Here is a 27,510-nt window from a genome sequence, read left to right on the forward strand (position 1 = left end):
GCCTGGGTGGCTCAGTCGTCAAGCGTCTGCCTTTGGCTCAGGTCATGATCCCAGGGTCCTGGGATCAAGCCCCGCATCAGGCTCCCTGCTCGATGGGAAGCCTGCTTCTCCCTCTCCCACTCCCCCTGCTTGTGTTCGCTCTCTTGCTGTGTCTCTCGCTGTCAAATAAATAAATAAAATCTTAAAAAAAAAAAGTGTGAACTAATTAAGGAAATCTGAAAAACTGAAAATCAACAACCAAGAAAACACCAGAGTGCAAGAATTCTAAAAACATGTACACTCTTTTATTTTTTAAAAAATAAAAAGCTTTTATCTAGGGGAAGACAGAGATACAGACAGACTACTGCGATTCAAAATCCAAGACATGTCTTCTGCTAGATACAAGTTCTTTCAGGACAGGAAATGATCTTTCAAGTAGCAGAGTGTCTCTAGGTTCACTAGGGAGCTCCTACTCCCATTTCCATCTTCTAATTTCCTTTTCACCTTCTGTCTTTTTTTTTTTTTAAGATTTGTTTATTTGAGAGAGAGAGAGCACAAGCAGGGGGAGCAGCAGAGAGAGAGGGAGAAGCAGAGTCCCCACTGAGCAGGGAGCCTGATGTAGGGCTTGATCCCGGGACTCCTGGATCATGACCTGAGCCGAAGGCAGACCCTTGACTAAGCCACCCAGGCGCCCCTCATTTTGTCTTTAAATAGTAACTTTCTTTCCTTCTCTTGCCCAGTCCGTGGAAAACTTTTTTCTTGTCCATTATGTCCCACTGAACAAGCTTTTCAGGGGCTACCAGTATAACCCAAGGCCCTTTTCACTCCGATGGTGGTAAAAACCGTACAAGTCACAGTTATATGTACTGCATATGTAAATATGCTATAATTGAGCCTTTGTATATATTTGGTATCCTGCTGACATTTTAACATTGCCAGGTAAGTAATTCACCTGCCCAGAGGAAGGGCTCTCCTTAGATGTGTGGCATTGGGCTCCACAAAGGCACTCTTCCCAGTTTTTCCAGAGAGTCAAGATGAGACACTATCACAGCCAGTGACTTTCTGCTGTTGAACCAGTTTGTATTTTACTGATTAACTGATCAATATTTGGGGGGCTTAATTTGAATATTGAACAAAACATGAAATTACAGGTTTCGACTTCTCTTTTGAGGAGATACACCGATAAGGCTCCCAGAAAAGAAATGGCCACAATTCACACAAATGGAAAGAGGAAAGACTGCCCCAAAGTAAAACCTAGCTGATCTTCTTGGTTCAAACGGCATTTATCTGATGGACATTTTGGTGACAGATGTTAACTAGACTTATTGTGGTGGTTGTTTTGCAATATAAACATGTATTGAATCTTTATGTTGTATACCCAAAACTAATATAATGTTGTATATATCTCAATATAAAAACCAGCATTAAGCATATATATATATTTCATGTACTGTGCCAGACACACATATATATCTCTCCATCTGTCCAGTAGAAAGGGTCACCTTGCAAGGCTGTTCTGAGGATTAAAGAAGATATATATATCTGTACATATATTACAGCCTTGTGAGGTAATCATTTCCATCGGACAGATGAAGACACAGATTCAGAAAGGTGAGCAAGCAACTTGTCTGTGGCCAGGATGCTATTAAGCAACAGAATGAAAATCTGAACCCAGGTCTGGCTCAAAACCCAGAGTGATTCCCACTCACTGGTGTGATCTATTCAAACAGCCAGCCCCCTCGACAGTAATAATCGTATTATGATAAAAGTCGTTGCTTACATTTATCTAGCTCTTCTCACATGGCAAGCACTGTGCTAAGCAATTTATATATATGATCTCTTTAATCCTCACAATCACAGGTAGGTTTATCAAGACCTCCATTTCACAGCTGAGGAAACTGAGTTTTATACAAGTTCAGTAATCACTTTGTTCTCACAGCTGGTAAGGAGTGGGGCCAGAGTTGAACCTAGGTCTAATTCCAGAATCCATTCTTTTCATCCTTACACTTGACTGCAGGAAACTCAACTCTTGTCCTGATTCCAACGAGGCAAGTCAATTCATAGTTCTGTCTCGATTTCCTTGTTCCTTAAATGGGACCCTGTTCCTTGTCCTTCACAGAGATATGGGGGTTATAAGATAAGAAAGTGCTGAAGCTTTAAGAAAAACTGCTATATAAATCTAGGCACAGTCAAAAGTTTCACTCAGATTTTCCCTCTCTGGCGATCATAAAGGGATTTAGTTGACATCATTAGCTCTTAAACATCCTCTCAAGTGGGTAGCAAGTATTATCTTCACTCATCAGAAAGCTGAAGCATAAGGAGATGAAGTAATGTGCTAGTCAGTCGGTGGTTGAGCTGGGAATAAAACCCCAGATTCTAGCTCCCACTGCTTATGTTCTTACTATCAATCCTGCTTCTGCATTTCAAACTTAATTGTAAAATAGAGGAAGATAGAAATATCAGTGTCCACTTCAGAACACAGATTAAATACTTACAGAAATTAAATTTTCTACTGCAGTGACACTAATATAACCCCAAAGGCTCTTATCCTCGCATTCTAGAGAAAGTGCATGAAGAATCAAAAATAAAAATTTCCATTTCTGCAGCATACACTTCAGCTCCTTAGTCTTCTCAAATAACTTATTATTAATCAAAGGTTTTACAAAACTGGGTGAGTCATTACCTAGTTTCAACTAGTGAGTCTGTAAGCTTCCTTTCATAGGGAGCATAAAACCACAGTATTAAATTGTTCGCTCATAAAATCAGAAAAAAGAAGCATCAAATAGATTTTCACATCATAAACATTTCATTTAACTATGTAATTTGACTTGGAAATTATTCTAACATACCAACCTGAGTTCAAAATTCAGTTTCCAAAGTGAACTGCATAATTAAAACAACAAAATCACACACATTGCACCTTTATGTTCATTCTTCTCCTGCATAGAAATCAAAGTAAGTTTTGTGCTTCCCACCCAAGCCTTACCATAGACACACACAAACCTTAAAGTAAAATAAAGGGTAGAATGAGGGCAATTCTCTGTCTTCAGTAGGGGACTAGTGTTCAGTCTAGTTCCCAGATTATGAGCTCCTCCTAAATCTTGCTTTCTAGAACAACACAACCATCTTCCAATTATCAGGAGCTTGATAATCACATATTTTGAAATTACCACAGGGACCAGAGAGGAAACAAGAGAAATACATTTCCACTTTCAAAACTGAACTAAATACTGGAGTCCATAGACACTTCATTGTTCCTCTCTCTGACTCCAACTGAATTAGACTTACAAATGAAAAGCCTATCATTTGGTTATAGGGACAAAAACTAAGTCACAGGAACCCAAAGGGCTATTCTCAAATGACCTCTCAGAGTTTGCTTCTCGGGTGGCCTTGAGAGGCCTAAATTCACCCCTAGCTGCATAATAAAAGTCCAACCACCTTCAAACGTGCTATGAGGTGAAAGTAAAGGATGATGTGGGGCACTCAGTTTTCTCAGGGGCTGTTTATTTAATCCCTTAATTCCAACTTTCCTTTGAGAAAAATCTTTGTCTTGGTTTCTATCATTGAAACCAATCACAGCTTCTGTTGAGTCAAGGGCTCTAAGGTCTCTCAAACTTTAATGTGAGTATGAATCACCCGGGGATCTTGTTAAACTGCAGACTATGATTCAGAAGGTCTGGGACCGCATGCTCAACAAGCTCCCAGGTGATGTCAATGCTGCTGATTGATGCATATACTTTGAATAGTACGACTATAAGAAATGTTTCCAAATAGAAATAATCTCAATCAGATGTTTATACTCAAAAGAGATAGCCTCCACCAAGACTTTGTAAAGGGAGAGAATATTCCAGAGCCTAAACAGGGTACCTGCTCCTTCTCCCTTTTCTATGATTTTTACGAGCTAGTTGTAAACCCAATGTGGTATCTGAATAAAGGGCATCTTTTTAAAATGTCTTCTGTGTTGACAGTTTATTGGGGCTTGATTTGATGGGGCTTGTATGGATGAACATAAAAACTTCAAGCCTTCTGTAATGAAAGGGCTGATTCAAAATAAATACTTTTAATTATGTCAAATACTAATGAATAAGTGATATTCACAAATAGTTTATAAGAGAATCATTTGGGATTAATCATTTTCATTTCTCCCACAAAATAAATAGCTCATGTACTAAAGGAGACACCTTTCCTTAAGCAGGAGGAAAGAAGTTCAACAAAATAAAGTCATGCCTGTGGAACAATCATAATATTTTTAGTGAGAAAAATACCAAGATTAAAACATACAAAAGTATATGAGGAGAATTATATGGTATTAAATGTGTCCCTAGAATCAGAGGAAAAGAACAGCTGGTAAATTTAAGAAAGATTTTAACTGGAAAAGATTACACATTGTGAGCAATAGTCCGTTCACCTTAAGAAAAACAATAAACACCCACAAACTTCCATCTTCAGGTTTTCAATAATGGATTTTTTTTTGTAGGACCATTAGACTAACCTCCCCCACAAAATTCAAACAACCATCATAAAATTAAAAATTAAAGTTGTGGACAGGTCCAGCTGGCTATATTCCATGTTTACCCTTAGACGCTTTTCCAGCCAATGAGGGTAAAATTCATGGTGCACACAGCAAGAATAAAAAGGGAATCACTTCCCTTCACACAGAAGGAACCCCCCATCTTGAGCATTTTTCTGCACTTTGCAGTGTGGGGTGTCTCAGTGCTTGCGGGCACTCTTCAGTCCCATAACTGTGAAGGTAGCAGCCGTCAGTTTCTCATAAACCAGGAACATGAGAGCAGCAGTGAGGACTGTCTGTAGCAGTTTGGCTTCAAGGCCTTTGTAGAGTCCCATGATTCCAAAACGCCTAAAAGAAAAGAGGTTTGAAAAAAAAATAAAAGCTTTTCTTCATAAAAGTCAACTCCTGGATCAAAGAAGCAGGCTATCGTAGCTACCGCTTATCCCCGAGGGAAGATGTTCCAAGACCCTCAGTGGATGCCTGAAACTGATACATACATACCTATCATAAAGTCTAACTTATAAATTAGGCACAGTAAGAGATTAACAACAATAGCTAATAATGAAATAGAATAACAATATACTGTAATAAAAGTTACAGGAATGTGGTCTCTCCCTCTCTCTCTAATATCTATGTATTGAGATGCAGTGAGGTGAATGATGTAGATACTGTGACTTGGCGTTAGGTCCTATTGACCTTCTGACGATAAGTGAGGGGGATCATCTGCTTCCAGACCACGGTTGACTGTGGATCCCTGAAACCATGGGAAGGGACACTGTGGATGAGGGGGGAATACTGTATTTGCATTTTCTAAATTTTATATAAGTGGAATCATATGGTATGAATTCTTTTTTGTCTGACTTCTTTCACATGGCATAATTATTTTGAAATCTACCCATGTTGTTGTATGTATTAGTAAGTCCTTTCTAATGAGCAGTATTCCACTACGTAGATAGATAGTAACTTTTGTGTCTACTCACCCAGTGATGGCACATTTGTGTTGTTTCGGTTTTTGACTCTTACAAATAAAACTGCTATTAATATCTGTGTACAAGTTTTTGCACAGACATATTTCATTTCTCTTGAGTATATAACTTGAGAGGAAAGGTTAGGTCCTATGTTAGTTGTATGTTTAACTTTTGAAGAAAATACCAAACTTTCCAAAATGGTCGGACCATTTTATTTTCCCACCAGCAGCACAGGAAAGTTCTGGTTGCTCCACGTTCTTGCCAATACTTGGTATGGTGAGCATTTAGTTTTAACTTTATACCAATTCTTTATCTTTGATTTTTTTTATCCCAAGCATATTGTTTTTATAATAAATTTATTTACTTTCAAAATATCTTATATCTAGGAACAGTTATAAAATTATAGCAGCTTTTGCTTCAAAGGAGGCTCCTGACTTATTTGACATCCCTGAGATTCTCTAAATGGAATGATACAGGGAAATGACAAAAGTACCTGCCTCATAGGGCCAGTGTCAGGATTAAGTGAGATTACCCGTTTAAGGTACGGAGCTCAGTGTCTACCACAAAGCAAACACTCATCAGCACTGCTGTCATCATTACAATAATTATTGTTACTCTTCCTACTCCCCTCTCCCTTTCTCACTACGACTACGGCTCTACAATATCTGTTTATTTCTATCTCCGAGAGAGGTCACAGTCTAAGCCACTGACAGCAGCACTGCTAAGGCAGAACAGTCTCTACATTAGATGATAGCAGGCTTCCCTCTCTAAAGGAGTTCTGAGTATTTCTAAGTTACAAAGAATAAAGACCTGAAGTTTTTCCATAACTTCCCTAAATGCTGCCATATTGCACTAAGCCCCTAAAATGAGAAATGTCTGAGCACAGCATGCGAGGAGAGGTTTCTAGGCTGCCACTGCGAAGGCAGTAGTACAAGTTAAGCAGATTCAGCCACTTCCTGGCAGAGATGGCTGCTGAAAGGACAGAATGTGAAGCATCTACAAAGCTCACTTTACTCGTTGGTGAAGAAGATAGAGAACATTCCGAAGACTCCCCAGTGTTCTGTTTTCTGGGTTTAGTCTGTGACGTCCAAACTGGGGAAGAAGAAAAACAGATCAATTTCTACCTGCGGAGAAAATTATGTTGGAGTAATGTCTTACGGTATACAGTAATAAAAATATCCGAGTATGTAGATTTCATGAATTTTGTCTCTTTCACTGAAATAAATGAAAATAAGAAATATTTTTGGGGGCACCTGGGTAGCTCAGTCGGTTGGGTATTCAACTCTTGGTTTCAGTTCAGGTGATGGGATCGAACCCCACATCAGGCTCTGTGCTCAGCGTAGAGTCTGCTTCAGAATTTCTCTCCCTATCCCTCCCCCTCTGCCATTCTCTCTGCTCTCTTCTCAAATAAATTAAATAAATAAATAAATAAATAACAAATATTTTTCAATGAAGCAAGCATGAATTTTTACTTCAGAGAATTATGGGGAAAATACTCCCTCAAAAGAAAACAAACATGCCCACAATGAAGATTTAGATATTGATGGTATGGCTTACCCTCTAGTCCTTTAGAAAGTTCTTATAAACTAATCAGTTAGAACCACTACAGTCTAAGCTCTTCACATTATATGTTTACATTATAAAAGTATCAAAATACATTTATTTAGATGCTGAATTCCCTTAAATTAAGTACCAATTTAAAAACAGCACATCAGTAGAAACACTTTTAACAGAAGGTAATAAATTTTTTGAACTGAAATATTTTCGGGGCGCCTAGGTGGTTCAGTGGGTTAAGTGTCTGCCTTCAGCTCAGGTCATGATCCAGGGTCCAGGTATCGAGCCCCACGTCGGACTCCCCGCTCAGCGGAGAGCCTGCTTCTCCCTCTGCCTGCCACTCCCCCTGCTTGTGCTCACTCTCTCTGACAAATAAATAAATAAAATCTTTAAAAAAAATTTTTTTTCACCATCACCGCCATTTTATCTATCAATAAATACTTCGATTTTTTTCTCCAAAGTAGATCTGTCCAAGTCTTCTCTCTCCTCTCCACTGCTATCACCTTAGTGTAGGGACCATCACCTCTCACCTGTACTATGGAAATGGCCTCCTACCTGAATGCCTTCCCACTCTTATCTCTTAACCCTAGGACCAATTCACCACACAACAACCACAGGAATCTTCTCGAATCGTAAATCAGATCACACTGCTCCAGTTTAAAGCCCTTCAAAGGCTTCCCACTCAGGTGAGAACAAAATCTAGACTCCTCATCTATAGCTTTCCCTGCTACTTTTCCAATCTCATCTTGAGCCACTCTCCAGCCAGAGTGGCCTCTGTTCAGTTCTCAGTCAGCACCAAGCTCTTAGCACATCATGTTCCCTCTATCTAGAATGCTCTTTGACGGCTGGGTCCTTATCTTCCTTTAAGTCTTGATTTTTATATATGCCTCCTCAGAGGAGCCCAATCCTTAATCACCCTGTCTAAGAAGATCAGCAACATGCCCCTCTCCACCAAATCACAGAATGCAGTTCACCTCCTTGATAGCTCTTTTCTCAACTTATAATTAACTATTTATTTTGCTTATTTACCATTTTATTCTTTCCTGTTACCTCCATGAGCACAGGGATTATGATTTTTACTCACCATGTGTGCCCAGTCCTCACACAGAGTGGGTGCTTAATAAATACCTTGATGAATGAATAAATAACTGAATGAAAAAACCCAGAAATTTGAAAGTACTTCAGAAAAACTAAATCATTAATTCCTCCTGAATGAACTAAACAAATCAACTCCTGATTTTGTATGATTAACCTAAGCAAGTCAACTTAAATGAGAAGGAAACAAGCTTATACATTCCTAAAGTCATTAAAGAACCTCCTCCCACATTTGGGTTTTCTGAGACACTATGTTACCTAAGAAATTACAAATGTAAACTTTGTTCCAAACCAAAGAGGAAACCAACTGATAGCCAGCCTGCTTAGCAATTATCAAACAAGTGGAAAAATGGTCTAGTCTACCAACTGACTTTATTGCTCTATTAACATTGCTTTAAACAGAGAAACCATGTACTTCAGAATGTTGTTTGACTAAATGGAGGGAGAACCCCAGCACTCACCCTCAGAATTGACTGTACCGTCTGCAGAGGATAGGTGACGGTGGTAGCAATTGCTTTGGATATTGCGCCAATGATGAACACATCCAAAGAAGAAAGCTGGAAAGCAAAGAAAGAGCAAACCACATCAATCCAAATAAGAGAGTGTCAGAGATTATTATTTGCTGCTTTCAAAATCAGGGATTACCTTCGCTCGTTTCTTTAGAAGCTGCCTTTTTAAACCTTCATAGAACATGAACTGGATGGCAGGATTGAAGACCAACAGCAAGGAAGGAAATGTGCCATTCCATAAAGCCATGATTCCTTCATCTCGAATGATCTGGTGAAAAGCATCTAAGCAAGAAATCAAGGACTTTTGATTACAATCCCCTAACCGGAGAACACAATATGAATTTTGTTCAAATGTACCCAGAACACAAATCATACTGGCTCTATTAAAATTTCCTTCTTGCAATGATAGTCTAGGGGCAAGTTCATCAGTTAACTACTTTTTGATAATCATCAGACACTGACAGTCACCATGTTATTGACAGACCAACTTAAATCACAGGCAACTCTTCCTGACAATCTGGTATTAGAATGTCAGGTTTTCCTAAGTAATCACCACCACCATGACTGAGAACTCTGTCTTACAGAGAATTGTGAACTTATAGCCCATGTGTTTCACAGCAAAATCCAGGACAACAGACAGTACCCTGGGATCCATTACTTGGGATTTGACTTAAAAGAAAACCACTATTTTCATTACCAAGACAGATACATGGGAAAGGAGAACCAGGTAACATAGTATTATTAAACTCAAAGTCATCAGATATTAATGATAACTTTATCCAAAGACAACACTAACAGAAACAGTGTAGGTTATTCTTCAGAAATATTGACCCCCTCCCACCAACACTACAGCATACTTCTCTACCTCCTGACATTGGGTTTGGCCAAGAGGACGTTAGCAAACGAGATGCAAACAGGGGCTTTTACAATTGGATGTGTCCTCTTGTGCTTCTGCCATCATCAAGAGAAGAATATGTGTAGGCTGATCTAGATGAGTCAAATCCCTGTCAACCCACAGACACATGAGCTAAACAAAGGCTTACCGTTACCTGTGGAGATTTGAGGCTGTCTGATATGAAGCATTATTGTGGCAATAAATTCCAGACACAGAGAGAAAAGAAACTCCTTAAAGAGGAACTCACTCAACAAACACTTACCAATAATACCTTTGTAGTTGGTTGGTACAATGTCTTCATTCCTAAATTTTGCCCCTTGCAGCTTCAGTCTGGTGTTTACCACCCAGAGTGGAGTTGTTAGCAACACATTCACCACTCCTTTAAAAAGAAAGAGGAGACAAGGGGAAAGCAAACTATAACCTTGCAAGCTCTGCTGTCTTATGTTAAAGCTATATACCAATGTTTCATTTATACTTCTGCCACTGACCTACTGGGAGACCTGAGGTAAGGTGTCTCTCTGTGACAGGGTACAACACAAGCCACTACTGTTAGAAGCAATTCAGAAGCCTTGCTGAGAGCAAAATGGCTGGCAGCAGTACCTTTCCACACTTATATAACAGGAAATGATCTATTTGTCAACTTATATAGCATCCAAAGTAGTAATTTTTATCTAATTCTAAGTACATTTTTAAAATGACAGTTTTAAATAAGGCTTACTGATCACATGCTAAGTCCATGACAATATCTAATAAAACACATAATTTGCAACTCTCACGTAAGTAGCTTACATGGTTTTAAGTGAGCATGGATTTTGTACAATGGGTGACAAGTGGGAGAAAGTGGTGACATTTGAAAGAGCTTCACCAGGGGCTAGAGGCTCACAGAAGAGTTCCTCATCACTTAGGGAATTAGGATAGGCAGGCAGCAAGCAATAGTTATGAACCATCACAAAACACCTGAAATAGCTTTGCAAGCATCATGATCCTTACAAGCTTAAGGATGGGGATGTTGGTCCCCCAATGTTGCCTCAGAGTGGAACAATACAATGAGCCAGGTGCTTCTGTTTTGAAAACACATGATCCCAAGTTAACACCATCTTGAGATATTAAAATATTCCTCATCAGTCCTGGAATGATTAAAAAAAAATACCAGATAGAGTTGTAACAAAGTGCCTGACACATAGTATATACTCTACAAATATTTGTTAAATAAATATTGAACAAATAAACCAATGAGCAAACTCAGCAAACAACCACACATCAAGCTATCTAGCTCTAGCCAGGCTCTGAAGAACCAAGAGGCATAATCCTAAGGAAGAGATATCTTTTACTAAAAGTCACACAACAGGAGAAAGAATGTTTTGATTTAAGGACTCTCAAAACACACCATTCAGAAAACACAAGTCCAACCAAAGACAAGCTTGATGAAACAGCCAAGAGATTAAAATCCTATTTTTCCATCTGTTGTATATAGTTGCTAAAGTTTGTTATATCTTTCTTAAGAGCATTATGAGAACACTTTTCTCAAAATAAAAGACATTATCAAAAATTTTATGAGCTGTATTTATTACATTTTTAAAGAGTCACATAACACACAAGGAGTCTTCTTTAGTTATGACTCACTATCCTCATGCATTGTCACTTAAGGCATTGATCATAATCTGAAAAAGCCTTACCTAGAGATTCTTGCTAGTCTCATTTTTAAAAAGAGTGCCAGTGCTCAAGACGTCAAGATAGAAGAATATCAATACATGCCCACTTGCCCAGACTTTATAATGTGTTCCTATTGAATGCAATGCACACATCACTTGACAGAAAAATCAACAGCAAGAAAAATGAGACTAGAAAGTACTACTGAGCAGTCTATTGCATTTGTTTTTTTTTCAGATGAAGACAGGAGAGCTCAGAAACAGAGATCACAGGCTTCTGTAGATAATGTAGATAGGCAAAGTGTAAAAACCTTTTTAAACAGATGAAACGTGTTGTCTATTAAACACACTCTTCAGAAATCAAAATTCCTTTCATGCTCTATTTAAGAGGTAATTACCCACAAAACACTTTGGAGGCAATGCGGCCTAGATTTAAGATTTAACCATCATTTAAAATTCTGCTTTGGGGGCGCCTGAGTGGCTCAGTCGTTAAGCGTCTGCCTTTGGCTCAGGTCATGATCCCAGGATCGTGGGATCGAGTGCCGCATCGGGCTCCCTGCTCGGCGGGAAGCTCGCTTCTCCCTCTCCCTCTCCCACTCCCCCTGCTTGTGTTCCTGCTCTCGCTCTCTCTCTCTCTCTAATAAATAAATAAAATCTTTAAAGAAGAGAGAGAGAGAGAGAGAGTCCTTTAAAAATTAAAAAAAATAAAATTCTGCTTTCATATATATCTTTGTTTCGAGCTGAAAGACTGAGAGGATTCTAAGGACAATCTCAAGTACAAAAATGCACTATATCATTTAAAGAAGAGAATATAAAGTCCTTGTGAAAACATTTGTATTTTGAAGCTTTTTATCTGAGAAGTTCAAGTACTTTGTTCATCCTCTAAGCCAAAATAGATGGAGAGGTATTTTTTAATCACTATAATTTTATGAGTTTTGGGAAAAGACACTCAAAATATTTGAAGATCCAAAACTTTACTGAAGTAAAGGACAGCATTCCATGGAAGAAAAACAAGCTACAAAGAGTAATGATGAGGGATTCCAACTTCACTAACGCATAATGGATATGGCTGAAGGATAAAGTTGTCTGCTTATTTATAAGCCCATGTAGAAAGTTTTTTCAGTTCTAAGCTGTGGCTATTACTTCACTTCTAAGATGGGAATACTACTTTACCTACTTAATAACAGAAATTGTTTTTCTTTCAATTCTCCACTTTCATTTTTCTTTGTAAAAAATCATTTATAAGAAAACAGAAGCAAAATTAAGAGATGAACAATAACTGAACACATGCACTGAAATTATTCACTGATTCAAGTAATAATTGGAACACAGCTGCTTACTTCTGAAATCTTGAAAACAAAATAGTTTTATTAGCAGTGAGTCTGTTAAGGACAGAAAACAAAAAAGTATGCTAATTGTGTATGCACGTCTAGAAAATAAGTGCAATGACCACTGATACAAGAAAAAGGCAGATCAAGGTCATAAATCTAACCACTTGGCTCCCTATGAAGGAATGCAATTTGATACACAACAGGAACAAACCTGCCTTACCAGATTTAAGACTGGAGGGCAGGAAAGGAATATGAACTGTCAACAATAACACCACTGGCATTCAGAAACAGTTATTGGTAAAAATCCCAATTTCATAAAAATGGCAAGTATCTTCTTCACTTAAATTTTCTGTGAGATTCTGTTCCCAAATCTCTCCCCAAGGTATCAAGCTATATGAGCTTTTTTCCTATGAAAATACAGTAAGTAATGAGTTTCTAAGTTTCAAGCAGAATTTGAATAACAATTATACTGTTCCTAGTTCTCCTTGGAGACAATGAAACTCATTTCTACAGTGATTTTAATACATGACAAGGCTCACAGCAGGAAAAGAAAAAGTGGTTCTAATTCTAAGAATGCATAGGTATTAAGATATGAAAACATGTTATGAGGAGAAATTTAAAACTCACAAAAGTAATTCCCAAAGAATTCCTTACTTTCAGAAAAAGAGAGACCCTATAATCAGAGAATCTCAGAATTATAAAGGACTATAAAATACATTTGACCAAGGGTCTCTCAACTGTTATACAATCCACATTTTGATTGTGGGCTGGATAATCCTTTGTTTGGGCAGCAGGTGGGGTTGTTACTGTCTATCAGACAGACAACAGTAGCTGTAGAAGGATGGAGCCATTAAATGGCTTGGTACATTCAAGGAATCACAGTTTTCTAAGAGAGGATGGGAACAGTAGAGATCAAGCTAGAGGTAAGCAGTATCACAGCAGATCTTGTATGTTGGGCTCTTATCCTGTATACGGTGGGGGCCTTTTATGCTGTAGGTACCATGACTTTATCCTATATGCAAGTGGCAGACATCAAAGGGTTTGAAGCTGGGGATAATATTATTAGATTTGGGTTTCAGAACAGCAGTTCCCCACCATCTCTCTGATAAGACGTATAACAGATGAGGCTCATAACTGACACAGACCCACTTCACCTTTCTTTTACATACTCCAGAAAACACTTCAGAGTGTAAGTGAATGAGAATGATATGTCTTTTCTCAAACCTGCTTATGTCAGTTGAATCTGTTATGGCAGGCAAAAGTTTATAGGTATGGCGTATGTACAAGAAAAGGCACAAAACTCCTATCAGTGAACCAATAAGCCTTCACCATGTATTAAAGAAAATGAAAAAGTATATATTTATACATCTTAAGTTAAAATAAAATACAAGGTAAGTAGGCTATTTATGATACTCCCTATGTCAACTGACTTTTAAAAACTAACTGCCCTACCATACCAGTCTAGCTGTGTTAGGTATGGGGGAATCTACTGTGATTATAGATGTGTAAGAGTTAGAAAGGAAAAAAGCAGAGCACAGTGAGAGAAAGAATAACAAGGGTGTTGTGTACCTGGTGGAGAATGGGATGTCGGCATGTCAGCAAATAAACAGCTTTGGACAATTAAAAAAGATTTCATACTGAGGGTTGCTGGAGGGGAGGTGGGTGGAGGGATGGGGTGGCTGGGGGATGGACATTGGGGAGGGTATGTATTATGGTGAGTGCTGTGTGTTGTGTAAGACTGATGAGTCACAGACCTGTACCCCTGAAACAAATAATACATTTTTGTTAATAAAAATAAATAAATAAATAAAATTTAAAAAGATTTCATCATATATTTCATGAATTAGTAGTTTCATGTTAAGTTATTGAGTTAGTCCTTGACAGTGAGTCATAAACTTTTAAATGTCAATACATAAAACTACAGTAATCTAAAATGTATTAAAATTAAAATTTTACAAATACTTGGTCTCAGGTATTAAAGATAATACTAGATTGCCATTTGTTGCAATTATGTAAAAAAGAAGGTTTGTTCTGTACAGGATATCCTTGAATCTATTCTGATTTTTTCCCCAAGTGAACAAATCTCAAACTTGAATTCTTTGAGTTATGACACTGTTAGAAAACTATTCTTCCAGAAAGGTTAGCTGGTCAGGATTATGCAAAGTAGGTAAGTAAGGAAGACTTCAGGGGCGCCTGGGTGGCTCAGTCGTTAAGCGTCTGCCTTCGGCTCAGGTCATGATCCCAGGGTCCTGGGATACAGGCCCGCATCAGGCTCCCTGCTCCGTGGGGATCTGCTTCTCCCTCTCCCACTCCTCCTGCTTGTGTTCCCTCTCTCGCTGTGTCTCTCTCTGTCAAAATAAATAAATAAAATCTTAAAAAAAAAAAAGGAAGACTTCAGAGGCAACAACAGAAATGGCTATGGATATGGAAAAGGAATGGATTCTAGAGATACTTAGGAGACAGACTGATGGTGGTTCTTTTTTTTTTTTAAGTAATCTCTACGCCCAACATAGGACTCAAACACTCAACCCCGAGACCAAATGTCACATGCTCTACTGACTGAGTCAGTCAGGCATCTCTGAGACTGATGGTTCTTGATGACCAAACGATTGTGGAGGGTGAGAGAGCACTTGCTATGATGACTTCTGGATTTCTATCCTGAGTTACCTAAAATCTTTATTCATTTCCTCAGAGAATAAAATCCTGTGTGTTATACTCTGTGTAAAAGTTGGCCTGGTGGGTGGTCAAAAGGTACACACTTTCACTTATAAAATACATTAAGTCACAGGGATATAATGAACAGCATGGTGACTATAGTTAATAATATTGTACTGCGTATTTGAAAGTTGCTAAGAGAGGGTGCCTGGGTGGCTCAGATGGTTAAGCGTCTGCCTTCGGCTCAGGTCATGATCCCGGAGTCCTGGGATCGAGTCCCGCATCGGGCTCCCTGCTCCTTGGGAGCCTGCTTCTCCCTCTGACCCTCTCTCTCTCTCCCTCTCTGTCTCATGAATAAATAAAAAATAAAATCTTTACAAAAAAAATAAAGCTGCTAAGAGAGTAGATCTTAAAAGTTCTCATCACAGGGGTGCCTGGCTGGTTCAGTTGGTGGAGCATGTGACTCTTGATCTCCAGGGTTGTGGGTTCGAGCCCCACACTGGGGGTAGAGATTACTTAAAAATAAAATCTTAAAAAAAAAAGTTCTCACCACAAGGAAAAAAAATTTAACTGTGTGGTGATGGGTGTTAACTATCATTTTGCAATATATACAAATATCAAATCATTATGTTGTACACCTGAAACTAATATAATGTTGTATGTCAATTATAATTCAATTAAAAAAATGGTTGGAGGGGGCGCCTATGTGGCTCAGTCGTTAAGCGTCTGCCTTCAGCTCAAGTCATGATCCAAGGGTCCCAGGATCGAGCCCCGAATCAGGCTCCCTGCTCTGCGGGAAGCCTGCTTCTCCCTCTCCACTCCCCCTGCTTGTGTTCTCTCTTTTGCTGTGTCTCTCTCTGTCAAATAAATAAATAAAAATCTTTTTTAAAAAATAAAATAAAAAGGTTGGTACAGGTGAAAGTTAATTAGATCTAAATCAACCCACGACCAAAACGAGAGTATTAAGCAGAAGAAAAGCTCAGAGACCAAGCCAAAACACATCAGTGGCCTCATACTGGTAAAGAGGAAAACTTGTGGGGCAAGAATGCTCTTGGACTGGTAACTATTTTTCAATTAAATCATTTAAATTTCAAATGGACATTTACATTATTCAACTGTGTGTCTCCCAAAGTACTAATTTTTCAAATATACCAAAAAGTGATTCCACAAAATAGAACACTAAAAGTACAACAGTTAAATCAATTAATTTGGGGGTGCCTGCGTGGCTCAGTCAGTTAAGCATCTGCCTTTGGCTCAGGTCATGATCCTGGGGGCCTGGGATCACGCTCCGAGTTGGGCTCCCTGCTTAGCTTCTTCCTCTCCCCCTGCCATTCCCCCAGCTTGTGCTCTCTGGCTCTGGCTCTCTCTGTCAAATAGATAGAAAAAATCTTTAAAAATAAATAAATTAATTAATTAATTTAGTTACAGACTAAAATGGATAAATACACAAAAAAACATAGGAAATATATCTACTTTCTTTCCATCTCTTTAGTAAAAGTCTGACTAATTGAACAAATATTTTGTTCATCCAGCAAATATTTATTGAGCACATGCTAGGAATTGTTCTTACTGGGAATATAGTCATAGTAGGAGGAGGAAACATGTATATATACTCCCTAAGAAGAGGTATGATATATATATACATATATATATAACACACATATGTATATATGTAATCTTACATAATTATATATAAGATACATTACATATAAAAATATATTTAATTGTAACATATATATATATCTGTTCTGTATCTTTGTGTGTGTGTGTGTGTGTGTGTGTGTATATACAGCCATATATATAAAATACCCATATATATTTTCTACCTATATATTATCTATATATCTATATATTGTTATCTTAAATATACATATAAATATATATATATTAAACATACATATATTTAAGATACTTGCTCTTATGGAGCTCACATTCCACTAAGGAGACACAGACAGTAACTAAATATTCCTATCAGGTTAATGGCTCCCTAGAGCTTTTTATTTTTTATTTTTTTTTAAGTTTTTATTTATTTATTTGACAGAATGAGAGAACACAAGCAGGGGGCACAGTAGAGGGAGAGGGAGAAGCAGGCTCCCCGCTGAGCAGGGAGCCCGATGTGGGGCTCGATCCCAGGACCCTGAGATCATGACCTGAGCCGAAGGCAGATGCTTAATGATCTGAGCCACTCAGGCGCCCCTCCCTAGAGCTTTTAAAATCTCAGATGACAAGGATCCAAAGTCTTCTAAAATCTGGCTCCTGCTTACTTCTCCAACCTTATTGCTCATGTTCCTGTACTCACTTCACTCACTAAATTAGAGAGCTCACTGTTCTATACATGGTCCTGTATTTCCTCAATTCCCTACCATTCTCTCCATCAGAAAACTGTCACCACTCATCTACAAAAGTTACTAATCCTGCCCAGTTCAAGAGCCACTGCTTTCTATAAGCAGATCCCTCCCAGCTAAAAGTGATCTCTCTTCTTCCTATGAACCTCTAACACATTAACAACCATTATGATACTAACTACACTGGGCTGTGTGCTAAAATATCTTTGTTATATTTGACTAAATGTTTTCACACTCATGGTGGGCTTCATGGGTATGCAACCCAACTTGTGCCTGGTTTAATCTCATTGTCAACTGTCTTGAAATGCTAATAAATCATGAACAAGGAGTCCTGCATTTTCATTTTGTACTAGACCTTGCAAATTATGTAGTCAGTCCTGTTCATGTTAAACATCTTGTGTAGACCTCAGTCAAAAAATAAATCATGGGGGGCATCTGACTGGTTCAGTTGGTAGAGCATGTGACTCTTGATCTTGGGGTCATGAGTTTGAGCCCCACGTTGGGGGTAGAGTTTACTTAATTAAAAAAAAAAACAGTAAAATAAAAATCATGGAAAGCAAGCAGGGAAGGTATTGTAATCTTTTTCCTTTTAAAAAGACTTGGGGCACCTGGGTGGCTCAGTTGGTTAAGTGTCTGACTCTTGATTTTGGCTCAGGTCATGATCTCAGAGTTGTGAGGTCGAGCCCTGTGTCAGGCTCCCTGCTCAGCATGGAGTCGGCTTGGGATTCTCTCTCTCCCTCTGCCCCTCCCCACCCCCTGATTGCATGCTCTCTCTCTCTTTGTAAGTAAATAAATAAAATCTTTTTTTTAAAAAAGAGAGAGGCTTTAATTTCCATAAATTCTGGAACACTGCTAAACAGGGATAAAACTATCTTCTCTGGAGTAAAAAGACAAAATAAGCCAAGTCAGCTCAGAAATAAACCTTTTTGTGTATATGGTCAATGATCTTCCACAAGGGTATCAGGACTACTCAAGGGGGAAAGGACAATCTCATCAAATGGTATTAGGAAAACTGGATATCCACACACAAAAAAGAATGAAGTTGGAACTGTATCTTACACCACATACAAAAATTTATTCTAAATTAAAGATTAAAAAAATTATTCTAAATGGATTAAAGACCCAAATGTAAGACCTAAAAGTATAAAACTCCTAGAAGAAAACAAAGCAGAAAATGTTTTCATGACATTAGACATAGCAATGACTTCTTGGACATGACACCAAAAGCACAGGCAGAAAAGCAAAAACAGACAAATGGGACAAACATCAAACTTAAAATTTTTGAGCACCAAAGAACATAATCAACAGAGTAAAAGGCAACAGAGAATGGGAGAACATACTTGCAAATCATATATCTCATAAGGGGCTAATAATATCCAGAATATATAAAAAATACCTACAGCTCAACAATAAAATATCAAATAATTCTATTAAAAAATGGGAAAAGGACTTGAACAGACGTTTCTCCAAAGATGATATACAAACGGCCAATAAAGCATATGAAAAGATGCTCAACATCACTACTCATCAGAAGAATGCAAATCAAACCACAGTGAAATATCACCTCACACTATGATTGGGATGGCTATTATCAAAGCAAAAACACCCAGAAAGGAACCCTCCTACAATGCAAGCTGGCGCAGCCACTCTGGAAAACAGTATGGCCGTTCCTCAAAAAGTTGAAAATAGAGCTACCCTACGACCCAGCAATTGCACTACTGGGTATTTACCCCAAAGATACAAATGTAGTGTTCCCAAGGGGGATGTGCACCCCAATGTTTATAGCAGCAATGTCCACAATAGTCAAACTTTGGAAAGAGCCTAGATGTCCATCAACAGATGAATGGATAAAGAAGATGTGGTATATATACACAATGGAATATTATGCAGCCATCAAAAATTGAAATCTTGGCATTGCAACAATGTGGATGGGACTATAGGGTATTATGCTAAGTGAAATAAGTCAATCAGAGAAAGACAATTATCATATGATCTCACTGATACACAGAATTTGAGAAACAAGGCAGAGGATCATAGGGGAAGGGAGGGAAAAATGAAACAAGATGAAACCAGAGAGGGAAACAAACCATAAGAGACTCTTAATCTCAGGAAACAAACTGAGGGTTGCTGGAGTGGTGGGGGGGTGGGAGGGATGAGGTGGCTGGGTGATGGACATTGGGGAGGGCACGTGCTATGGTGAGCACTGTGACTTGTGTAAGACTGATGAATCACAGACCTGTACCTCTGAAACAAATAATACATTATATGTTAATAAATAGAATTCCTTTTCAAAAAACAAACAAACAAACAAACAAAAAACACCCAGAAAGTAACAAGAGCTGGTAAGGATGTGGAGAATTTAAAAACCCTGCTGGTGGGATTATAAAATGGCATAACTGCTATGGAAAACAGTATGGTGGTTCCTCATGAAATAAAAAAACAGACAAAAAACAAAACACACACACACACACACACACACACACACACACACAAACACACACACACACACAAAACCCCTAACATATGATCCTGCAATCTCACTTCTGGGTATATATCCAAAAGAACTGAAAGCAGGGACTTGAAGAGATGTATTTGCACAACCCATGTTTATAACAGCAACTATTCACAGTATCCATGAGTTAGAACAACCTGAATGTCCATCAATAGATGAATGGATAAACAAAATGTGGTATATACATACAAGTAAATATTATTTAGCCTTAAAAAAATAGAAACCTGTTACATCGTAGAACATGAATGAACCTTGAGAACATTATGCTGAATGAAATGAGCCAGTCACAAAAAGACAAATGCTGTATGATTCCAGTTATATAAGGCATCTAAAGTAGTCAGATTTATAGAAACATAAAGAATGGGGTCGGAGAAGGGGGTAAGGGCGAGTTGCTGTCTAATGGTTATAGCGTTTCACATTTATAAGATGAAAATGTTCTGGAGATCTGTTTCACAATAATGTAAATAAACTTACTATTAAAGCATACACTTAAAAATTGTTAAAATGGTAAATTATATGTTATATGTTTTTACCAAACACACATACACACAGCCAAGTCAGAAAATTAATTATATTCTTTGTAGCATTACTTTGTGCTAAAACAACCTCTTAGGGAATATATGAACCATAAGATAAATATTAAAATATAAAAAATTTTATACTCAGAAAACTTTGTTACCTGCAACAAATCCAACTACTAGATCTTTTCCAGTAGTAGAGCGTTGACCTTTGACCCAGACTGCTTTGAGACTATTAAAAGTGTAGAAATAGACAAAATTGGAGCAGCAGAGACTGGAGATAACTGGAAACCACCCTCGATATGGTGCCAGGCTAGAGGAAAAACACAATAAGCAATGTAAAGATGCTGGACAAAAGCTAGTGGAAATGGGCAAAGTCCTAGGAAAGGCTGATCATCATTCACATATTCTCAAAGTTCACTCCTACACTACGACATACTCCAAACTGTACATATATCTCACATTCTAAAGGCTATCCAAACCAAGAAATCTTTCCTCCCATTAATGATGCCATAGAAACAACACACTTTCAATTACTGGTTTTACTAGTTTCCTCCCCTTGGTTTCCTTCTGCAAATTACTATGTAAAATTAGAGACAATTTCTTCATGGCTCTTAGTTAATATAGCATCATTCACATATTATAGGGTGACAACACTTGAAAATGAAGTAAATATAGACATAATAAGTGTAAAAAAAAAAAAAAGAAGTGATGGCAGCATGTTATTAGGGCACAGGAACCAGGCTGAAGGGGCTCCCACCTGGGACAGTTTCAACACCGAAATAATATAGTATAGTAATCAATTGTAAACCACTGAAAAACCAGGAATTTTTGAGTCTATACTGCTACTAAATAAAGTTTCTCTTCACAGACTGCTGATAGTTGCAAGAGAAGAAAAATTAAATTATTCAGTGGCTAACCCGAATCTGAGAAATCATAATTAACCAATGAAAGGCAGGTGGACAATATGTGACTCCAGATGTGATATCCTTAGGACACAATATCACCTATGCATTATTCTGGTCAAGAATGCATAGCCTCAGTCTAATCATAAAGAAACATGAGGCAAACTTAAAATGAGAAACATTTTATTTAAAAAAGGGGGGGAGGGGAGCTATATTCTTTAAAAATGTCAACATCATAGGGGTAAAAGGCTTTGATGTATGGTGTGTAACTTATTCTTAAATAATTCTGAAAAAAGTCTGCGTGGTGTGTGTGTAATAAAGACAGAAGGGGGAAGGAGAGAGAAAGCGGGGAGAGAACATAAGCACAACTGGGAAAATAAATGGAAAAAAAAGTGTTAATAATAGGTGGATCTGGGTAAAGCATATACTGATATTCTTTGTACTACTTTCAGTTTTGCAACTTTTTGTGAACTTGAAATTATTTCCAAATAAAAAGTCAAAAAAAAATACATAATCTGAATGCATCTGATAGGAATGAACTAAACAATAGCTTCTTCAGCTCACTGTAAAAAAACCATAAAACATAAAACAAAGCATTGGTTTCATGGAAGACTCTATGATCAAGAATCAAAATGGCCAACTACAAAACTTTAAAAGATGAAAACAATTATGTACTTGCAAGTCAGGCAATTACAGATTCACAACTACTATAAGTCTATGAGAATGGAAAGAAAGTGAGTGCAGGTGTGCTAGAGGCCCAGCAATCTCCTAACGGGGTGCTTTGTCTAACAAAATGGGCAAGGTGGTACTCACAGGCCTTCTTCCTTAATGATCTCGAGGAGCACCATGTGTGTAGTTTTGGACTTTCTTTTCTCATCAACTGTAAGATAAAAGAATAAACGTTTAAACTAAATCCTTTGAGAACTATTATCTTTAGCATCAGCAAGTCTCACTGAAATGCCATTTACCTCACCTGAGCAATCTCCCACCCTGTTCTTTGAGCTCCCTAACTTGCCTCAGAACTCACCAATCCTCCTTGTTTCTGTGTGCTAAATTCCCAACTGAGGATTCCCTGGGTCTCATCTGTTATTCATGAACCTTTAAGCATTTTAATTCAACACCTAATTCCCAAAGCAAAAGATGTGACAGGAATCTTATATTTCATAAGGCTTTCTTGTTTTGTTTTTTTTTCAAAGTTACATATTCTCATTTTTATCTTAACATCTTATAAAGTAAAGAGGAAATGAATTACCATCTCCTTGTTAGTGGAGAGGCCAGACCAAAAGCTGTGAAGGACACATGTAGTTGGCAGCAGAGCCAGGATTGAAACTCAAGGTTTCAAAGTTTTAGGCTTGTGCTCTATTTCCTAATCTAAAAAATAAAAGGTCTCAAAAGGATGAGAACTGGGGTGCCTGGCTGGTTCAGTTGGTAGAACACGTGACTCTTGATCTCAAGATCATGAGTTTGAGACCCACCTTGGGCCTAGAACTTACTTAAAACTAAAAAAAGGATGAGAACTCTGCTTTTCTTGACATTCTCACTGAAAATCACAAAACCTCAATTAACTTCACATTTCCTACCCACATTTGGAGAATATTTTGAAAATGTAAAAACGTAGAAATGGAACAATTTCCTAAGAATTAAAATTGTTATCTATATGGTTTGTGGGAGGTTGAATAGGAAACTCTTACAGAAGGCAATCTGGCCATAGCTATCAAAATTACAAACAGGCTTACCCTTTGATCCAGCAATCTCACTTCTGGGAATTTATCCCATAGAACTTACAGAAACTAAGCAGCATATGAACAAGTCTATTCTACAAAAGAGAAGAGGGGTGCCTGGGTGGTTCAGTCAGTTGGGCATCCAGCTCTTGGTTTCAGCTCAGGTTGTGATCTTAGAGTGGTGGGATCAGGCCCGGCATGGGGCTCCACGCTCAGCGTGGAGTCTGCTTGTCCCTCTCCCTCTGCTCCTCCCCCGATCACACTCTCTGTCTCTCTCTCAAATAATAAATAAAATTTTTTAAAAAAAGAGAGAGAGAAGAAACCATCCGAGAATCTACAATAGGGGAAGGGGAAACAGGTTCTGGTGCATCTACAGTATGGGACCATTCTACAGGTAGAAGGATGAAGAAGCTCCCAAAGCACTGATTTGGAAGGCATCCAAAATATGCTGTTAAGTGAAAAATGTAAGCTACAGAACAGTGTGACAAATATGCTTTTTGTGGAAGGATGGGGGAAAACTTCTATATTCTTATTTGCTTGTTACTCCATAATGAAACTCTGCAAGACTATTTGAGAGAATAATAAAGAGGTTATCTGCAGAGGACAGAAAAGGGGAAAGGGGACAGACAAAAGTAAGATTTTCCACTGTACTGTGCATTGTTTTCTATATTTTTGGTTTTGAGTCATATGAAAAAACCTATCACAAAACTCTAAAATTAATTTATAATAATAGCCATGAAGGGTTTTAACATAGGAATTAGTTTGTTCAAAGCTAATCTTATTCTTATCTCTTCACATAAGTTCTGGCACAGGTTTATAATTTTAAGTTGAGAAATACTGGGGAAAAAACAAGCAGGAATTACAGAGAGTTGCCTAGTCCTACAATGCAAGAGAGGCAAACTAGGACTACATGCCCAATTTAGCAGTGACTGTGGGTGTTTGGCTCCACTGTGTCTCCTATTCTTTGTTCTCTTTTGAGAAGATCTACCCCCAGCGAAAACTCTCCCCATTGTGCCTTAAAAAAGTCATGTTGTACGGGCACCGGCTGGCTTAGTTGGTAGAGCATGCAACTCTTGATCTCGGGTTTGTAAATTCAAGACCCACGTTGTATGTAGAGATTACTTAAAAAAAAAAAAAAAAAAATCAGGGAGCCTGAGTGACTCAGTCGGTTAAGTGTCTGCCTTGGGCTCGGGTCATGATCCCAGACTCCTGGGATCAGCCCTGCATCGGGCTCCCTGATCAGTGGAGAGTCTGCTTCTCACTCTCCCTCTGCCTCTCCCCCCGCTATGCTTGATCTTTCTCTCTCTCTGTCAAATAAATAAATAAAATCTTTTTTAAAAAGTCATATTGTTTATTAAAAAGAATTGTAATGATTCAAAATTATTAATGCAAACCCACTCAGGTTCTCTCAGATTAGAGAGTGGCTGAGACTATAACACATCCATGAATGCCTCTCCGTTAATTAGGAAACAGCAATGATGACCAGTATTTAAAGTCAGTGGAAACAGACAAGGGTAGATCGCTAACAAAACAGATATCCTTATGTTAACTTAGAACTTATGAGAAAAATATGTTTGCTTCCTAACACCAAATGAAAAGAGTATGATGCCTACAAAAGGTACTCACCTTGAAGTCGGAGTCGAGCTGTATCCAAGGGAAAAAATACTGTCATTGCTGTCACGCTTCCCTGAAAAGTTTGAAAAGCCTTTAGCAATTACAGTCTCACAAAAACAAAAAGCCACAACTTTTAAGTGAACCAAAGTTCATTATTAACAAGGGGTCAAATCAGATTTTCAGTGAACAGACATATACAATATTGGGATTATTATTGCTCAAGTTCTATAGTTATATACTTAAACATAAGGATCTGATTTTCCAGAAGAAATCTTTTTCTCATACTGAAAAAGAAAATGAAGTGGGTCCCTAGAGAGGACAAACTTAGGGGTTTGCAACCCAGGACACATGTAAAATATAGCAGATAAATGGATTTTTTAGCCTTTTATAGGTCAGTTGCTGCTCCTATGCTCTGATAACCCCACAAACCAAAATATCCAGTAATCAAACAGATAAATACTTCTTTTCTCTTTGCTTAATATATTTACTACAAAGTAAAAGAAGTATAAAAATCATATTGTTCTTTAAAATAGTTTTGTTTGCTTGTGTTTTAAGTAAAATAGGGACAATCTGGGCTCAATATTCTATAAATTCATCCAGGGTAACACAATGACAAAAAATATCGGGGACAGAAGCCAACACCAGTCTTTCCATTCATAAAATCCTATGACAGATAGGGGTGCCTGGGTGGCTCAGTTGGTTAAGCATCTGCCTTTGGCTCAGGTCATGATCCCAGGGTCCTGGGATGGAACCCCACATTGAGGGGTGGGGGGAAGGTCCCTGCTCAGTGGGGAGCCTGCTTCTCCCTCTCCCTCTGCCTGCTCCCCGACTCTCTTAAATAAATAAATAAATAAATAAATAAATAAATAAATATCTTTTTAAAAAATCCTATGACAGATAAAAACCACAAGCATCTAGTTTGGAATGAAATCTTCCAGTGGGTTTATGGTTCTCAACCCAGATGGAGGCCCACTGGTGTATATTCTCAGGCATAAGATCAAGTTTTAGGCTAATAATCTAATAAGAGTTACATATAATAATCATAACAACTGGAAATTAGGTCAACCTTATAGATAAGAAACATTTGCCAGGTCTCTTATCTATTTAAATAGGTCAGCCTGCTTGACAAGGGAGAACACTGTGCTGTCCTATTAGTATTCTTCAAAACTCAGATGGAATGTTACCACTCAGCCCTGAACAACCACTAATCTGCTGTCTCTATGGATGTATCTATTCTGAAATTTCATATAAAAAGAATCGTGTAAAATGTGACCTTTTGTGTGTGGCTTCTGGCTTCTTTCACTTAGTATAATGCTTTCAAGGTTTATCCACCTTAGAGCGTATATCAGTGCTTCATCCCTTTTTATGGCTGAGTGATATTCGATTGTGTATATATACTACATTTTGTTTATCCACTCAAAATGTTTTGGAATGAGACATTATGAATGTACTAGGTACTGCTGAACTGTACACTTTAAAGTTTTGTGGGTTTGTTTGCTTGTTTGTAAGCTCTACACGCCAACATGGGGCTCAAACTCATTCGGACTGAGCCAGCCAGGTGTCCCTGAACTATATGCTTCAAAATGTTTAATTTTATATTATGTGAATTACACAATTAAAAAAAAAAACCCAAAATTTAGTCCTCACAACAACCTGATGAGGTAAGTACTGGTATTTTCTCCATTTCACATATGAGGAAAGATACTAAGAGATTTTGTAACTTTACTAAAGTTACACTTTGCAAGTGGCAGAATTAGTATTTGAACACAGGCAGCTTGGCTCCAGAGACCACACTCTTAACCACGGTTGTAATTAAAACTTTATTTTTTCTTTTTTTTTTTAAGATTTTATTTATTTTTTGACAGAGAAAGAGACAGTGAGAAAGGGAACACAAGCAGGGGGAGTGGGAGAGGGAGAAGCAGACTTCCCGTGGAGCAGGGAACCCGATGCGGGGCTCGATCCCAGGACCCTGGGATCATGACCTGAGCTGAAGGCAGACGCTTAATGACTGAGCCACGCAGGTGCCCGTAATTAAAACTTTAAAGAGAATTTACTAATATAGTACTAAAAATTACTGAAAAAGAAAAAAAGGTACTAATATGGGACCTATTTTATGTGTCAAATATTTTTTCGTGTACTAGTCCGGAAACTCAGCACACAGCATGGCATAGCATAAGCCCTAAACTTGTTAATTAATGTATGACTGTATGCACCTACAAATAAACTTCATATCCATGAAAAAATGTATTCAAAATGCTAAAGATAAATTTGGAACATAGCTGTTCTGTACATTGGGAACTTGCTATATTTGTCTCCTCACCAAGCAAACACACAGATGACTGCTTTCCTTTTCATAAGCAGCTGTTACCTGAAGGAAAATATTTATTATATATGCGAGTCTTATGCCAAGCTATATAAGCACATGACTTTTTAGAATTTGAATTAAACTCCTCTTTCATAAATACTCAGTGTTTTTTTTTTCCTCCAGGACCGTCTGTTCACTTATATAAAATTAGAAGGCACAAAATACCGAGAAGATAACCACAATGTACAATATTGTTGTGCCAGAGAGACACAAAAATAAATCCATTATTTTGAGTCCCACAGAATTCTAACCATCTGAGTGGGAGTTCTACTGCTGACATTAATTACAATTTAAAAGAATCCATTTCCAGAGAAACAACCTTCTGGTGTCTCACCAAAAACAAACATTTTTAGTCACAACTTTCTACCATCCCCCTCTGGCATTT

At 37.9% G+C, this 27,510-nt stretch overlaps 1 protein-coding gene across 1 annotated transcript in view; it reads right to left on the minus strand.

The window, feature by feature from the left end:
- Window positions 1-262: 262 nt before the first annotated feature.
- Window positions 263-27,510, minus strand: part of SLC25A17 (solute carrier family 25 member 17) — a 41,824-nt gene continuing 14,576 nt past the window's right edge. Inside the window, exons 2-9 of the mRNA XM_028115625.2 lie at window positions 24,773-24,833; window positions 22,239-22,305; window positions 20,682-20,833; window positions 9,773-9,889; window positions 8,752-8,897; window positions 8,568-8,663; window positions 6,467-6,549; window positions 263-4,837 (exon numbers count right to left, since the gene is read on the minus strand). Coding sequence (XP_027971426.1) covers window positions 4,690-4,837; window positions 6,467-6,549; window positions 8,568-8,663; window positions 8,752-8,897; window positions 9,773-9,889; window positions 20,682-20,833; window positions 22,239-22,305; window positions 24,773-24,833 — 870 coding nt within the window. The 3' untranslated portion in view covers window positions 263-4,689. The remainder of the gene's footprint in view (window positions 4,838-6,466; window positions 6,550-8,567; window positions 8,664-8,751; window positions 8,898-9,772; window positions 9,890-20,681; window positions 20,834-22,238; window positions 22,306-24,772; window positions 24,834-27,510) is intronic.

The sequence above is a fragment of the Eumetopias jubatus genome, unplaced genomic scaffold, assembly GCF_037043125.1.
Source record: "Eumetopias jubatus isolate StellerSeaLion01/CBP00866 unplaced genomic scaffold, mEumJub1_p1.0 scaffold_8, whole genome shotgun sequence".
In the NCBI taxonomy this organism is placed as follows: Eukaryota; Metazoa; Chordata; class Mammalia; order Carnivora; family Otariidae; genus Eumetopias; species Eumetopias jubatus.